At 40.8% G+C, this 16,409-nt stretch overlaps 1 protein-coding gene across 2 annotated transcripts in view; it reads right to left on the bottom strand.

Annotated features, from left to right (window-relative positions):
- Positions 1 to 3,398: 3,398 nt before the first annotated feature.
- The window catches only part of SESN3 (sestrin 3), an 82,623-nt gene continuing 69,612 nt past the window's right edge, over positions 3,399 to 16,409 (bottom strand). For both annotated transcript variants that reach the window (XM_073662168.1, XM_073662169.1), the window contains 3 exons: positions 12,894 to 13,084; positions 10,263 to 10,407; positions 3,399 to 9,342 (listed from right to left, as the gene is read on the bottom strand). In XM_073662168.1, coding sequence (XP_073518269.1) covers positions 9,256 to 9,342; positions 10,263 to 10,407; positions 12,894 to 13,084 — 423 coding nt within the window. In that variant the 3' untranslated portion in view covers positions 3,399 to 9,255. The remainder of the gene's footprint in view (positions 9,343 to 10,262; positions 10,408 to 12,893; positions 13,085 to 16,409) is intronic.

The following is a 16,409-nucleotide window of genomic DNA, read 5'->3' as shown; positions in this document are numbered from 1 at the left end:
AACAGCCGCGGGTGGAATCGCGATCCACCCGTGGCTGTTAACATGTTAAATGCCACTGTCAATCTCTGACAGCGGCATTTAACAGCGCCGCGTCGGAAGCGCATCACTTACCCCTCCCATCGGTGACCCCGTCACGTGATCGCGGGTCACTGATGGGTGAGCATGACAACCCTGGGTCTGCAGCAGACCCCAGTGGTTGTCATGTGATGATCGCTATGAGCGCCACGTAGTGGTTGGCACTCATAGCACAGGAGCATTTCTGCTACATACAGGTGATCTGCTCATCACTGCTATGTAGCAGAGGCGATCAGACAGTGGCTGCTTCTAGTCTCCTATGGAGAATATAGAAGCAAGCAAAAAGTGAAAAAAAAAAAGTTTTTAAAAATATAAAAAAAATATATAAAAAGTTTAAATCACCCCCCTTTTGCCCCATTCAAAATAAAATTTAAAAAAAACACATACACATTTGGTATCGCCGAGTTCAGAATCGCCCGATCTATCAATATAAAAAAAAAATTAATCCGAACGGTAAATGGCGTAACGAGAAAAAAGATTCTAAATGCCAGAATTACATTTTTTGGTTGCCGCAACATTGCAATAAAATGCAATAACGGGAGATCAAAATATCGGATCTACCCCAAAATAGTATCAATAAAAACTTCAGCTTGGCGCGCAAAAATAAGCCCTCACCCGGCCCCAGATCCCGAAAAATAGAGACACTCCGGGTCTTGGAAAATGGCGCTTTTTTTTTTAGCAAACTTTGGATTTTTTTTCACCACTTAAATAAAAAAGAACCTATACATGTTTGTTGTCTACGAACTCGTAATGACCTGGAGAATAATAATGGCAGGTCAGTTTTAGCATCCAGTGAACGTGGTAAATGAAATAAAAAAAAAAACACATGTGGTATTGCACTTTTTTTGCAATTTCACCGCACTTGGAACTTTTTCCCGTACACGATAAGGTAAAACCAGTAATGTCGTTCAAAAGTACAACTCATCCCACAAAAAATAAGCCCTCACGTGGCCATATTGACCAAAAAATAAAAATGCTATGGCTCTGGGAACAAGGGGAGCAAAAAACAAAAATGAAAAATGGAAAATCCCAGGGTCTTTAAGGGGTTAATATACTTGGATACAGCACTCTCTGAACAGCCAGCTTCTTTAGCAATGACCTTTTGTGGCTTATCCTCCTTGTGGAGTGTGTCAATGACTGCCTTCTGGACATCTGTCAAGTCAGCAGTCGTCCCCATGATTGTGGAGCCTACTGAAACAGACTAAGGGACCTTTTTAAACGCTTCGGAAGCCTTTGCAGGTGTTTTTTTTTAATTATTCTAATTTACTGAGATGACTTTTGTTTTCATTGGCTGTAAACCAAAATTATCAACATTAACACAAATAAACACTTGAAATAGATCACGGTTTGTAATGACTCTATGAGAGTTTCACTTTTTGTATTGAAGAACTGAAATAAATGACCTTTTTAATGATATTCTAATTTAGTGAGAAGCACTTGTACCTTTGATCATTATGCTAAAGAGTTCTATTTTAACCTCGTCGGTCCACAGGACTGGTTTCAAAAATGCATCAGGCTTGTTTAGATGTTCTATTGCCTTCTTCTAAAGCTGAATTTTATGGTGAGGACGCAGGAGAGGTTTTCTTCTGATGACTCTTCCATGAAGGCCATATTTGTTCAGGTGTCCCTGAACTGTTAAACAATATAACACAACTCCAGAGTCTGCTAAATCTTTCTGAAGGTGTTTTGCAGTCAAGCGGGGGTTCTGATTTACCTCTCCAGCAATCCTACAAGCAGCTCACTAAAATGTTGCTTGGTCTTCCAGACCTTATCTTGACCTCCACTGTTCCTGGTAACTGCCATTTTTTAATTACATTTCGAACTGAGGAAAGGGCAACTTGAAAACACTTTATCTTCTTATAGCTTCTGCTTTGTGGGCCTATATTTTCTGAGTGCTAGGCAGCTGGTTAGAAGAACGCATGGCTGCTGATTTTTGGCACAAGGTTAGAGGAGGCTGGGTTTTTATAAAGCTGGGAAACCTATATTACCTGGCCTTTCCTAACGATGATAGTGAACAAGCCATAACCCAGCAGGCTAATTAAGGTCTGAAACCTTGGTCAAAGTTATCTGAGCACACAAATCTCCAAGAATGTCCAGACTTTTGCATCGGCCCATTTTCCTTTTTGTAATTTTAAAAATGTTATTTTTTTTTTTTTACCTAAAATACAAAGCAAATATTTATCTTTATCTTTAGACCTTTTAGAGATAATTTCATCTTCAACTTGCTTAACTGTATATACACACTCAGGATAGGGAGAAGGCGGCCCAGTCCAAATCTTTCACCGGGGACCCATCAGACTCTAGTTATGCTACTGTAAGTACACAGTGCTATATAATATGATTGTACAAATATTGGCGTGCACTCTGCGAGGTGATTGAGGTGCTGGTGAGGTGGGGTATAACCACACGATAAATAGGTTTATAGAAAAGAGGAAATTTCAATCACTGTGGCTGAGGGTAGCAGACATTCTGCAAAACTGGATATGGAAGCAGAAAGAGAGCGAGTCTGGCTTTCTCTATAAGTGGAAGAAAGCAGGACTCACAATCTTTCTTGCTATATGTAGGGGGAGAAAACAGGACTCGCAGGCTGTCTATATAAAAGTGGGCGGGCGAAGCAAGACTCACAGGCTTCCTCTATAAGTGGGCGGGAGAAGGACTCGCAGGCTTCCTCCGTCAGTGGGCAGGGGAAGCAGGACTCACAGGCTCTCTCTCCAACTGGGCAGGGGAAGCAGGACTCGCATGCTCTCTCTAGAAGTGGGCGAGGGAAGCAGGACTCGCAGGCTTTTGCCATGAGTCTTGACAGTTTTTAACAAAAATATACTGAATCAAATCTCAAAAGTTGTATATCCCCAAGCTCAGTATCTCCTCCTCTAACCTATTCTACCCTCAGATAGGAGACCTGACAGATCCATCTATTGCAACCATTTTCTTTTCAGGTTCAGAATATTTAGCTCAAGCAAACAAAATGATTACAGAGAAACTCTTCCAGTTCTGCAAAATTCTCTTTATTTACATAAAATACAGACTCTCGCTCTGTTGGATACAATGAAATACAGTAATCGAATTACTGCTAAAAATCAGTCAAATGACACGATAATATAAAGTTTCAAAAGCAAAATGATAAAATGTCATCCACTGGGGCTCATTTACCAACATGGCGATGATATGCTGCAATGTATAGCAAATTATTGGATGTAGAACGTTTGATTAGCTGGTAAGGACTACAGCCCATAATCTGCCTGCCACATTTTAATAAACAAGCCTTGGTGGGCAGTCTGAGGTCTCTGCTCAGCAAGTCACTCTATACAGGGGGGTAAAGTTGGAAAAACAAGAGCCTTTTTTGAAAAAAAAAAAAATTAAAAAAAAAAATCTGAGCTCCATTGCAATACCAGTTGCAGCCCACGAACAACAGTGGTGCTTTTTATGGATAAAAAAAACAAGACCTTTATTTTTCTAGTCTCAAGCAACCACTTATTACTGCATCTAATGTTTTTTTTTTTTTTTACAAACCCTACCTGTTTTTGCCCCCCCCCCCCCCCCCCCCACTGTCACATTGTGGGACTACACAACACTGAAACATTCTAGAACGAAAATGACTCTCGAGCCTCATTCACACACAGTTTTTGTGGCACTTTTACTGTAGGAGTTACAAATCGGGTTCCATCCCTACAGTGCATTTCACATCTTGGTTGTTTTAATGGAGCCACACACATAGTCCTCAACTCGCCTACATCTAACCCTTTTAAGTTTTAACTTCCCATGTCCAATTTTCTAAACTATATTGGATTCTTTGATGGCACCTGAAATCGGCACTTGCATCTGGTTTTGATCCCACCAAACTTTTAGGATAAACAGGTCATATCTTAAAGGGATTGACTAAAATAACATTTTTTAAAAAAAATGGTAGCTTCCTTACAGAGATAGCGCCACTCCTGTCCATGGGTTGCATCTGGTATTGCAGTTCAGCTTATTGAAGTGAATGTGATGAGCTGTAATACCACATAAAACCAGTGCTGTTTTTGGAAGAAAAACTTTTTTATCCTGGACAAACCCTTTATTGTAGTACAGATTTTTTCTATTAAAAGCAAAAAGTTGTCAGAGGTAATTTTAGCAATATGCAATCACTTGAAATAGTTGGAAACCTATTTAAAGAGGCGATCAATGCCCCATTAGCCCATGCTAGTCTAAGTAGCGAAGGCTTGGTCCTCTCCAGAGGTGTAATTATAGTGGGTGCATCCGGGCCCTAGGACCCCCAAATGGTCTCTTTAGCCCATAGGAGAAGACTCATACTAACCAAGACTCATCATAGGTAGGTGACCTGGTGGAGATTTTACATTAGGACCCAGAAACGTCTAAGTTACGCCACTGGTTCTATCAAAAACCCCACGGCTGCTGTCTCTTTAGGACCACCGGGATATGGAAGGGTCTTGTAAAAAAGCCATAATAGCGGCAATCCAGTCCCAGTAATCTAAGATCTCAGGTTTTGGTTTCCTACTAAAGATACATTTTGGCGAGGCTCATAATCGAAGACATTGGCGCTTGCATTATTTTTTTTTAAACCTCCATTTTTTACATTTATTTTTTTATGGCTGAATGAAACCATAAAATAATTTTCTATATCGCCACCTGTCGATATTACGAAAGGACACTTCAGCTTTATAGGAGGGGGCCAGGTGGTCTCCTTCGGGGGGGGAATATTGCACTCTACCTTTGTTCACTATTAACATTGCATACGAGATATCACAGCTTGGAGCCATCATTAGCACACGGATGAATGAATGTAAAAGAATCTGGAGTAAACATCTTATACATTGAAAAGAAAAGAAAAAAAAATAACATACAAAATATATCAATCAAGTACGACTGGCGCCCCCGCGGCTCTTGTATAGGAAGAGGAAGGGGGGCGCTGTAAGTATGTGCAAAACTTTATTTTCTTTTTGGTCAGCTTTTCCTTACCCAACACCCTTTTATCATATGAGGCAGCTACATAGTTACAAAATGTATTTAAACAACAAAAAATAAAAAAATACATTTTTTCACTGAGGTGGGGAAGTGATATAATACTTTAACTATATAAAAAAAAAAGGGCAGTTGGCACCATGGTGGGCACTATTGCATGGGCAATGGTTCACAAGAACAGCAGTTTTGTTATAATTTTTATTGCTTGTTGGCAAGACTATGGGTTCCTGATGGTATAACATGAGCAGAGAGAGGTCCGTGCCATATTCCGCCTCTTAAGGAACAGCTGTGGATGTATTATGAGCCGTATCCGCTGCGCTGGCACCATTTTGCGCTTATGAACACTTGTGTTTAAAAGGTCGGTTATCCCATTTTGTTAGAAAGCTGATCAGAGGCTGTTCTGATTACCTAGAAACACAGCAGAAAGTGTTCAATTTCCCTGCAGCACCTCCGCAGGGCAAATTAAGTATTGCATGGTACCAAAAAGGCCGTCTGTGTAATGTATAGACAATGTGGGTCCTCTAGCAAGACTCTATAGACTTTATTAGCTTAGGACCCTCTAGAAGGGTATTAGAAAATAGGTTTTCTAAATGACATATTATTTATTATTACCAGCCTTCAGCTCGATCTCGAGCCATGCGTCTTAATGGATGAATGATCTTGTGCAAACTTAGATGGGTCTTCCCCAAATGAGATACCCCTTTAAAATTATTAACCTCCATAAAGTTTTTAACAGCTTGCACCCCAAAATTCAAACTACAGACCACCTACAATGCTGGTGTAATGCAAATTTTTAACATTGCAAGTTTTTTTTAATAGAGGGATCTCGGTACTTCAGGTACTATTTAGTGCTGTGTTCCTGAATCTGTGTCTCTCCACCAATGGTAAAACTATATACCGGGAAAAACTAATTTAGAGGAAACCTTTCACAGTGTATTAATATATCATGTGAGCCGGACCAATCCTAACTGATGCAACCTAAATTCAATATACAGCAGCAATGTTGGCACACTGATGTCCCCCACCTACCTAGATAGATGATTGGCAGAATGCCAGCGTTATGATTGTTATAGGATCTGATGAATATAGATTGGCTTGGCACACGTAATAGAGGGGTACACTGTGTGTATCTGACAGGTGCACCTTAAAGCATAAAAGCCTAATATACGTTCACACGGATTGATATGGCTACACATCAATACCGAATGTCAAATCTAACAACCCCATAAAAAAAAAAGCTATATAAACTATTTTTTCACAAAAATATCATCACACTTGCCATGACTATATGTGACCGGAGTGCAAACAGTTGTTTCCTGCATTCCCTGACAACACAGCGTCTGGCTCGCTGGACAGGAAGTCTGGTGTGTGCTGGAAAATGCCTTCCCCTGTTATTTCCTATATCAGAGTTATATCATATACATAAAATAGCTTTTTTTTTTTACAAATATATCTGTAAATGGTACAGTAGCACTTTTGTATATAGTTTTTTTTTTTTTAAAAGTTGCAGTAAATTCAGTTTACACGACTCTTTATAAACCTGTGCTAGCAACTCTGGGTCTACTTATATGGCACAATATGTGGCACTCACTTCACCCACAGTCTTAAGAAAGCAAGTGACTGGCTGCTCAGGAAAATGCACTATAAGGGCAAGCCATGTAAAAAATGGATGAGCTGTCAGTGATGGGCAAAACCAGTTTTCTAAAGGACAACACCAATATGTCCTGGTCAGAAAAAGACCACGGAAGAGCATGACTAGGTTAACAAAAAGAGTCAGAAAAGAGACAAATCAATCATGTCTGGGCCATGAATGAGCTTCAATTGTGCTTCAGTCAATAAAAAGAGACCATTGATGGTCATGTCATATCCAAAAGAGACCAATAATGGTCAGGCCGTTTCAGAAAAGAGGCCATTGACAGTCATACAAGATGCAAGCAGTCAAGTCTGGGCTAGAAAAGACATACAATGGTCAGACACACATATTGTTTATCTGTCTGACAAAAAAAAAAATCTCTGGCCATGCCTAGGCAGTTAGAAAGGAGACCACCAAGGCATACCTCGGTTAGGCAAGAGGTAACCACCATGGATGGCTCAGACCAAGGGCTTTCAGCCATTCCTAGTTTGTACCTTGAAATTTTACTACTTAAGGTCATGGTATGAATCAGACTGTCAGTCATGCATTTTTTAGAAGGAGAATTAGTCATGAATGGGTCCTGTTAGAAGACCTCTGAGTCTTATCTGGTTTAGTTAAGGGACCATTGATGGCTATGCCTGGGTAAAACAGTGACAGCCATGTATGGGTACGGCATGAGACGGTCAGTCATACCTTGGTCAAGAAAGAACATTAGATGTCTATAAGTCAAGCAAAGGACCATTAGTTATGGCTGTGTCAGGAAAGAGACCACTGATAGTCATGCCAGGTTTGGTTTAGATAAGACATGCGATGATCTGAGACTATGGTCAGGCAAGAAACTTCTGAGACTGCTTAGATAGTTACAAAGTTGACCACTGAGTCATCAATGCATTAGGCAAGGAGGTAACCACCATGTATGGGTCAGACCAGAGACTTTTAGACATAGTTTTCACCAGTTTTGTATGGTGTAGGCAAGAGACCATCAGTGTTTCCTAGTTTGGTAAAATAGGGACCACTTAAGGTCATATCTGATACAAGTCAGCGGTCCCAGTAATTCATCAGTAAGGCGAGTTATGGGTCAGTAAAGGGACCATTGATGGTAATGACTGGGTTAGACAAAGCCGTGACAGTCATGTATTGGTCTAACATAGTACCTGCCAGTCATGCATTGGTCAAGAAAGGGCATTAGTTGCACATCTGTCAAAAAAAAAAAAAAAAAAGAGACCACTGATCATACCCAGTAACTGGGTCAGAGAAGAGACCATTGATGTTCATGTCTAACACAGCTGCCTAGCTCAGTCATATAGGTCAGGGATGAGAATTAACCACTGATCGTACATGAATCAGACCAAAGACTAACGTCTGCGACTCCGTAGATCATCTGTTGGTCAAACTTGGGACCATCAGAAGGATTTTGCCCACCCTGGAACAAAATGAAGTTTACGTAGCCCATGATTATCCTACAGCTAAAAAGGAATTTACCTCCTCTGATGAGCAATGACTTTTCGGTCAAAGACATAGGCACTACATAAATTGACTACTTTGGTTATATCACAACTATATTATCATAGTCAGGGGTTCTGTATGAGAGTCAAGACCACCCATCCATTGCCCACCACTGACTCACACCCCTCCAATTAGCTTATGCATGTATTCTGTGTATACTGTGGAGTCAAAATAAAAAAAATAATTAAAAAAACAAACAAACAAAAAAAAAAAGGACCATAAACTGTTAAGAGAGTCTTGCGGCTACGGAAAGTGATAAAAAGTACTCTCTGCAATATCTAGAAATCATCTATATAGAGGAGTTTTGCACTTCAGTAGGATGCTACGGGATATTCCGTAAGAGAAAAGGATACTTTTCACATTTTTTTTATTAAGCCGTCAGCTACTATCCACATTCAGTAAAAAGTATTTGTGCCATAGTTGGTGACATAACGGCCACGTCTGAACAGAGACTACATGGATATGGAAGCTGCGGAGCTATGAAGTAACACCGGTATGTACAGAACTACATCTTTTATGGCACACATTCTGCTTTTTAACTTAGTTCTTGTCAACATAATGGTTAAAAAGCTTATATATTCTATGAATTAGACAGTACAGCTTATTTTCCTGTGGTTTTTTTTTTTTTTTTTTTTTTAGATTTTTCATTTCTTTTTCGTCTCTTATATAAAACCAAGCACTACACGTAACTGGAACAAGGCAAACCAGGATTGGTTATACATATACAATGTATGTCTGTACATAAAAAAAAAAAATTAAAAAAAACTGAATCCTGTGTCTAAAGAAAATTCTCAGAGAAAGCAGTGCGAATTAGTTCCTGCTGTAAAGTATATCTATTTAAAAAAAACAACAAAAAAAACTTCATAGTAGTGCCATCTTGCTAACATTAGATAGAGCATTGTAGAAAGAAAGAAAAAAAAAAAAGAAGAAACACAGGCCATTCATTGCACATTACTGCCACGTTTTTGGCCAGCATGGACACTAGAAATGCATATATACGTTTGTTGCTACATGACAGGCGGGCGCTCTTATTGAACGGATAGGTGAAGTTGCGTTGCATGTTGGCGATTACATGCAAGACCTCAGGTCAGGTGACGGGTTATAGCACGTAGGGCGTATAGAAGTTCCGCCTGCATACGGGCTTCCATGAGGAGCAGGTTGACATGGACCTTAAATAAAAAAAGAGAAAAGAGGACATTAAGTAATGGCTGCAAGGTTGAAATAACACATCAATATAGGCATGTGAGACCTGCAGCCTCCACTAGGGGGAGTTTAGGAGTTTACAACAGTTATAAATTTGTATACAGATAGCTCCCTCTAGTGGTGACTGCAAGTAGGCATAAAAAATTAGTTTCTGGCTTATCCAGATTTGTGCATATTTGATTTTTTTTTCTTCTCCTCTGAGTCTGGTTTGACTGATATGAGAGAAAATTCTTTTTTTTTTCTGGAGGTGAGCTACTTAGCCAGAAATTTATAATTTTATTTTTTTGTGATATAATTTGCCTAATTCTTTTGGGGGCCAGAAGGATTTGAAAAAATAAGAGTGTACTTTGCCTGTGCTGCCCAGTGGTCTGGTCGTCTTCTTGGATCTTCTGGCCTGGATCTGGAGATCTTATTCTGCTGACTAGGCCTCACGTGGTTCGGAGACACGTGTCAATACTGTACATCGCGCTCAAGTTGCCCACTTGATGCCAAATCAGCGCCTGAAGATCTGTAGGCCAGAAGATCCAAAGTATTGTCCAGACGAACGGGCCAAGAGTCCCTTCCCTCCCCTTCGTCTATTATGCTATGGGGTCGGGAGAAACCTCAGTTCATAATAAATGTTCTTTCAAGGCACTTTTAATTCTTGAGGATTCGATTTGATCAGAACTAAAATTTTTGGCAGAGTTGATGTAACGGACCCCAAAAGAAATTAAAAAAAAATTGTTCAGCTGTAGTATAAAACATCAGAAAGTTACCGAGGTTTTCCTTATGAAGGACCTCCTGCAAAAGGACCACCTTCAGAAGGACCACCTTCAGAAGGACCACCTTGATAACTTTCTGATGTTTTATACTACAGCTGAACAATTTTTTTGTTCAGTAATCTCACCTTTTCAGAGTGCTTGAACTGGCGCCAGTACCCGTCGTACATACGCATGGTGGCTCGCTCAGGGTAACAGGTCACAGTTTTAATGTAAACCTTAAGGCTTCTCTCAAGTAACTGATTAACTTCTCCATAATCGTAGTCATCGTACCTAGGGAAAATCAGGTCAGATGTAGAAAATTAAAGACTCAGCCAATTTCTTGAGAGCACAAGTACAGTATATAGCAGCGGTAGACAGTGCATTAATCATCTACCTGCACGCGAGACACCTGCAACCCCTAATCTGGTGCCTGGGAAACCGCAAATATCGAAGAAGCAGTTATTCATCTGCACAGTTTCCACTGCCGACACCCAACAGGGGACGTGTGTTTTTTTTTTTTTATTATTTATTTAATTGTAGGATTTTTTTTTTATGGATTTCAATATGGAAGGCACAATGAAAATTCACCATTTTTTTCCTAAATATATATATTTGGGGCTAAAAAAAATATTTTTGCAATTGGGCTTCATTAAAAACTATGCACCATTTGGCTTTTACAGGCTCTTTGTTTGCAAAGATGATGTGGTCCGTGGTCATAAAGCAGCTGAAAGGAGCTGAGAAAAAAAAAAAAAATTTTGAAATTCTCCCATTGTACAGTCTGAACGCGCTCGCTGACCCCATTCAGTCACTGCGTTGCATCGAATCTAATGGTGCAAATTTTATAATGAAACCCAATTACAAAAAAAATAATAATAATAATTGTCCCTAAAAGATGGAGAACCCCTTCAAATGTTAATACATGTGTATACATGGTAATGGTTTTGGCACGAAAAGATATAAATATTAGTCACATGACTAAATGACATCACCGCAGGTCTTTTTAGACCACCGCAAGCCGCCCAACACACCGGACGCATCGCTGAGGAGACCGGGGGCCATTGGAAGGTAAGTATAATCTTTATTTTTTATTTTAAATTCTTATTTTTAACTACAGGTACTATGGTACCCGGCTCTAGAGGAGAGTCTCCTCTTCTCCAGACCCGGGTACCATCCCCACATTGAACCACATAACATCCACATGTATATATGTATACATACGGATGTTATGTGTTTCAATGCAAGTCAATGGCGGCGATTACGCTGCGTGTCCGCAAAAATAATGGACATGCTACAGATTTTTCCGCAATGATAATCCGCAGTGGAAATTCCCGCAGCATGTGCACATCACATCCGGATTATCATTGGGGACCATGGGGCACGTATTACCAAGCGTTTTTTAAGCATTTTCGCTGTGGAAATTCCGCGGCAAAAACGCTTGAAAAACGCATAGTGGGCACGCAGCCTAAGAACAGAATATAAAATGAAATCTGTGCAGTGATTGGTTGCTATGAAACATTTTTCATAAATTCTTATTATTTGCTTTTTTTTTTTTTTTTAATTCATAGGCCTCACTAATCAAAACGGACTAGAACACAAGTGGCCTTGTCGCCCATAGCAACCAATCAGGGCTCAGCTTTCATTTCTTAAACGGCTGTGGTAAAATGAAAGCGGAGCTGGGACTGGTTGCTATGGATAACAGACCTAGTCTTCCTGTTACAACTTTTTAATAAATGAAGCCCCTTATGTGCAAACAATGGGATGGAATTCGGGTCAGCCTTCGCTATATAAAACTCTGTTCACATCTGAATTGTAGCCATCATCACAGATTTTGTTTCATTGGTCATAAAAAAAAAAAAAATTCTGGATGGACACCATGGTAATCAGCCTGTTGGTCACAGTTTGTGTCTGTCATGAAAAATCGAGCACTTTTGGTTATTGGTGCCTATGATGGAATTGAAAAATCAGGAATGATAACATTTAAAGGGGTTGTACAGGACCATAATATATATATTAATTGTCCACCTTTGGTGACTTTTTGCCAACTTAAATGCATATATTTTAGTCTAAAAAATTTTGTATCTTAGTATTCATTAAAATCATTGCACCTTTGGCCTTCTATAGCTGCTGTGCTGTACTGTCTATTGCTGGCTGCATAACGAGCTAACTTTGAATCTGTCAGTGAGCTCTTTCTAAAGGTCCAACTATTGTAACTTTTTTTTTCCTGAACTTCTCTCAGCAGATTTATGATAAAAGTCAACTTGGTCGGTGAAATGTGCAGGGAAATAAAGTGCTTGTAAAAGCGAAATGAGGGAGGTTTAATGAAACCGAATTGCAAAAACTAATTTCAGCCGCAAATACATGCATAAAAAAAAAATTATTATTAATAAAGTCGTCAGAGGTGAACAACCCCTGTTCATATGTCCTTTATGATAAACTTAGAACCCAATTCAAAAGTCGCAGGTTTCACTAGTATAAAATTCAGTTGTGCATAAAAATTACTCCAAAAGATGGGACTGGAGCATATCTACACAAATTTTGAACCTTTTTAAAAAGTCAAAATGTATGCATTTGGGCGAAAACATCAGGAAACCCCAAATTGCACCCACAATTACAAAGATAAAAGACAAAACAAAAGCAAATAAACAAAACAAGAGGATATGTAAAGTAGACTTTAAAAAAGGTGCAAAAGAAATAATGAATAGGGCTGTTTAAAGAAGATGCTAAACGTGATATAGATTTGCAAAAATACAAGTATAAAATGCAGATGAAGCACATACCTGATTCCAAACATACAGTGAACATAATTAAACAAAGCTCTTCTCAGCATGGTGGTGTCCACGTCCTCATGGGTGGCCATGGTGTTGTAGGTGAGGTTATAGACCATTCGAAACTTGTCATCTAGCAGGTGGCCAATGTCGGAGTAAAGTCTGTTCACCAGTGAGAAGCCGTGATCCTCCCAGGAGTAGTCCTGCAGAGCAGAAACAACCACATGAGAACATGCACAACTTACGGAATTGACCGCTACAAACTTTTTGCTTTTGAGACAAGAATGCAAAATCCTGTGTTCCCGAAGTTTCATCTGCCCCTCTTTGTAGTTTACAGGGGCAGAGACAATTTTGTGACACGTCAGGATCAGCTTTCCTACCATGGAGACACATAGCGCTGCATAGGAGCTACATAAAACAATACATTTAAATCAAGACTGGTTGCAAACTTCGCCACATCCAAATAGGGCTCCATCTATTACCAATGGAGCCCCCCTCCCCTATATATACATACACACACAGTACAGACCAAAACTTTGGACACACCTTCTCATTTAAAGAAATTTCTGTATTTTCATGACTATGAAAATTGTACATTCACACTGAAGGCATCAAAACTATGAATTAACACATGTGGAATTATATACTTAACAAAAAAGTGTGAAACAGCTGAAAATATGTCTTATATTCTAGGTTCTTCAAAGTAGCCACCTTTTGCTTTGATGACTGCTTTGCACACTCTTGGCATTCTCTTGATGAGCTTCAAGAGGTAGTCACCGGAAATGGTTTTCACTTCACAGGTGTGCCCTGTCAGGTTTAATAAGTGGGATTTCTTGCCTTATAAATGGGGTTGGAACCATCAGTTGTGTTGTGCAGAAGTCTGGTGGATACACAGCTGATAGTCCTACTGAATAGACTGTTAGAATTTGTATTATGGCAAGAAAAAAGCAGCTCAGTAAAGAAAAACGAGTGGCCATCATTACTTTAAGAAATAAAGATCAGTCAGTCCGAAAAATTTGGAAAACTTTAAAAGTGTCCCCAAGTGCAGTTGCAAAAACCATCAAGCGCTACAAAGAAACTGGCTCACATGAGGACCGCCCCAGGAAAGGAAGACCAAGAGTCACCTCTGCTTCTGAGGATAAGTTTATCCGAGTCACCAGCCTCAGAAATCGCAGGTTAACAGCAGCTCAGATTAGAGACCAGGTCAATGCCACCCAGTTCTAGCAGCAGACACATCTCTACACCAACTGTTAAGAGGAGACTCTCTGCAGCAGGCCTTCATGGTAAAATAGCTGCTAAGAAACCACTGCTAAGGACAGGCAACAAGCAGAAGAGACTTGTTTGGGCTAAAGAACACAAGGAATGGACATTAGACCAGTGGAAATCTGTGCTTTGGGCTGATGAGTCCAAATTTGAGATCTTTGGTTCCAACCACCGTGTCTTTATGCGACGCAGAAAACGTGAACGGATGGACTCGCATGCTTCACGGTGGGAACCAAGCAGGAGGAGGTGTGATGTTGTGGGGGTGCTTTGCTGGTGACACTGTTGGGGATTTATTCAAAATTGAAGGCATACTGAACCAGCATGGCTACCACAGCATCTTGCAGCGGCATGCTATTCCATCCGGTTTGCGTTTAGATGGACCATCATTTATTTTTTCAACAGGACAATGACCCCAAACACAACTCCAGGCTGTGTAAGGGCTATTTGACCAAGAAGGAGAGTGATGGGGTGCTATGCCAGATGACCTGGCCTCCACAGTCACCAGACCTGAACCCAATCGTGATGGTTTGGGGTGAGCTGGACCGCAGAGTGAAGGCAAAAGGGCCACCAAGTGCTAAGCATCTCTGGGAACTCGTTCAAGATTGTTGGAAGACCATTTCAGGTGACTACCTCTTGAAGCTCATCAAGAGAATGCCAAGAGTGTGCAAAGCAGTCATCAAAGCAAAAGGTGGCTACTTTGAAGAACCTAGAATATAAGACATATTTTCAGTTATTTCACACTTTTTTGTTAAGTATATAATTCCACATGTGTTAATTCATAGTTTTGATGCCTTCAGTGTGAATGTATAATTTTCATAGTCATGAAAATACAGAAAAATCTTTAAATGAGAAGGTGTGTCCAAACTTTTGGTCTGTACTGTAATATATATATATATATATACATACATACATACATACATACACACATATACACACACTGCTCAAAAAAATAAAGGGAACACTTAAACAACACAATTTAACTCCAAGTCAATAACACTTCTGTGAAATCCACCTGTCCAGTTATGAAGCAACACTGATTGTGAATCAATTTCTCCTGCTGTTGTGCAAATGGAACAGACAACTGGTAGAAATGATAGGCAATTAGCAAGATACCCCCTATGAAGGAGCGGTTCTGCAGACCATTTCTGTGTTCTCATCCTTTTTGGCAACTTTTTCATTTTGCCATTGCTCTCACCCCTAGAGGTACAGTAGCATGAGGCGGTATCTACAGTACAACCCACAGAAGTTGCTCAGGTAGTGCAGTTCATCCAGGATGGCACATCAGTGCGAGCTGTGGCAAGAAGGGTAGCTGTGTCTGTCAGTACAGTGCCCAGAGCATGGAGCAGATACCATGAGAGGGAGCCATAGGAGGGCAACAACCCAGCAGCAGGACCGCTACCTCCACCTTTGTGCAAGGAGGAACAGGAGGAGCACTGCCAGAGCCTGGCAAAATGACCTCCAGCAGTCCACAAATGTGCATGTGTCTGCACAAACTGTTAGAAACCGACTCCATGAGGGTGGTATGAGGGCCCGACGTCCACAGATGGGGGTTGTGCTTACAGCCCAACACCGTGCAGGACGCTTAGCATTTGCCACAGAACACCAGGATTGACAAAGTCGCCACTGGCGCCCTGTGCTCTTCACAGATAAAAGCAGGTTCACACTGAGCACATGAGACAGACGTGACAGAGTCTGGAGACGCCGTGGAGAGCATCCTTCAGCATGACCGGTTTGGCAGTGGGTCAGTAATGGTGTGGGGTGGCATTTCTTTGGAGGGCCGCACAGCCCTCCATGTGCTCGCCAGAGGTAGCCTGACTGCCACTAGGTACCGAGATGAGATCCTCAGACCCCTTGTGAGACCATATGCTGGTGCGGTTGGCCATGGGTTCCTCCTAATGCAGGACAATGCCAGACCTCATGTGGCTGGAGTGTGTCAGCAGTTCCTGCAAGATGAAGGCATTGAAGCTATGGACTGGCCCGCCCGTTCCCCAGACCTGATCCGATTGAGCACATCTGGGACATCATGTCTCGCTCCATCCACCAACGTCACGTTGCACCACAGACTGTCCAGGAGTTGGCGGATGCTTTAGTCCAGGTCTGGGAGGAGATCCCACAAGAGACCATCCGCAACCTCATCAGGAGCATGCCCAGGGGTTGTAGGGAGGTCATACAGGCACGTGGAGGCCACACACAATACGGAGACTCATTTTGACTTGTTTTAAGGACATTACATCAAAGTTGGATCAGCCTGTAGTGTGTTTTTCC

The sequence above is a fragment of the Phyllobates terribilis genome, unplaced genomic scaffold (assembly GCF_046119375.1).
Source record: "Phyllobates terribilis strain yellow unplaced genomic scaffold, ASM4611937v1 Scaffold_2__4_contigs__length_985480577, whole genome shotgun sequence".
NCBI classification, from domain to species: Eukaryota; Metazoa; Chordata; class Amphibia; order Anura; family Dendrobatidae; genus Phyllobates; species Phyllobates terribilis.
The sequence above is the reverse complement of the archived record's forward strand: the minus strand, read 5'-3'. Positions and strand labels throughout refer to the sequence as shown.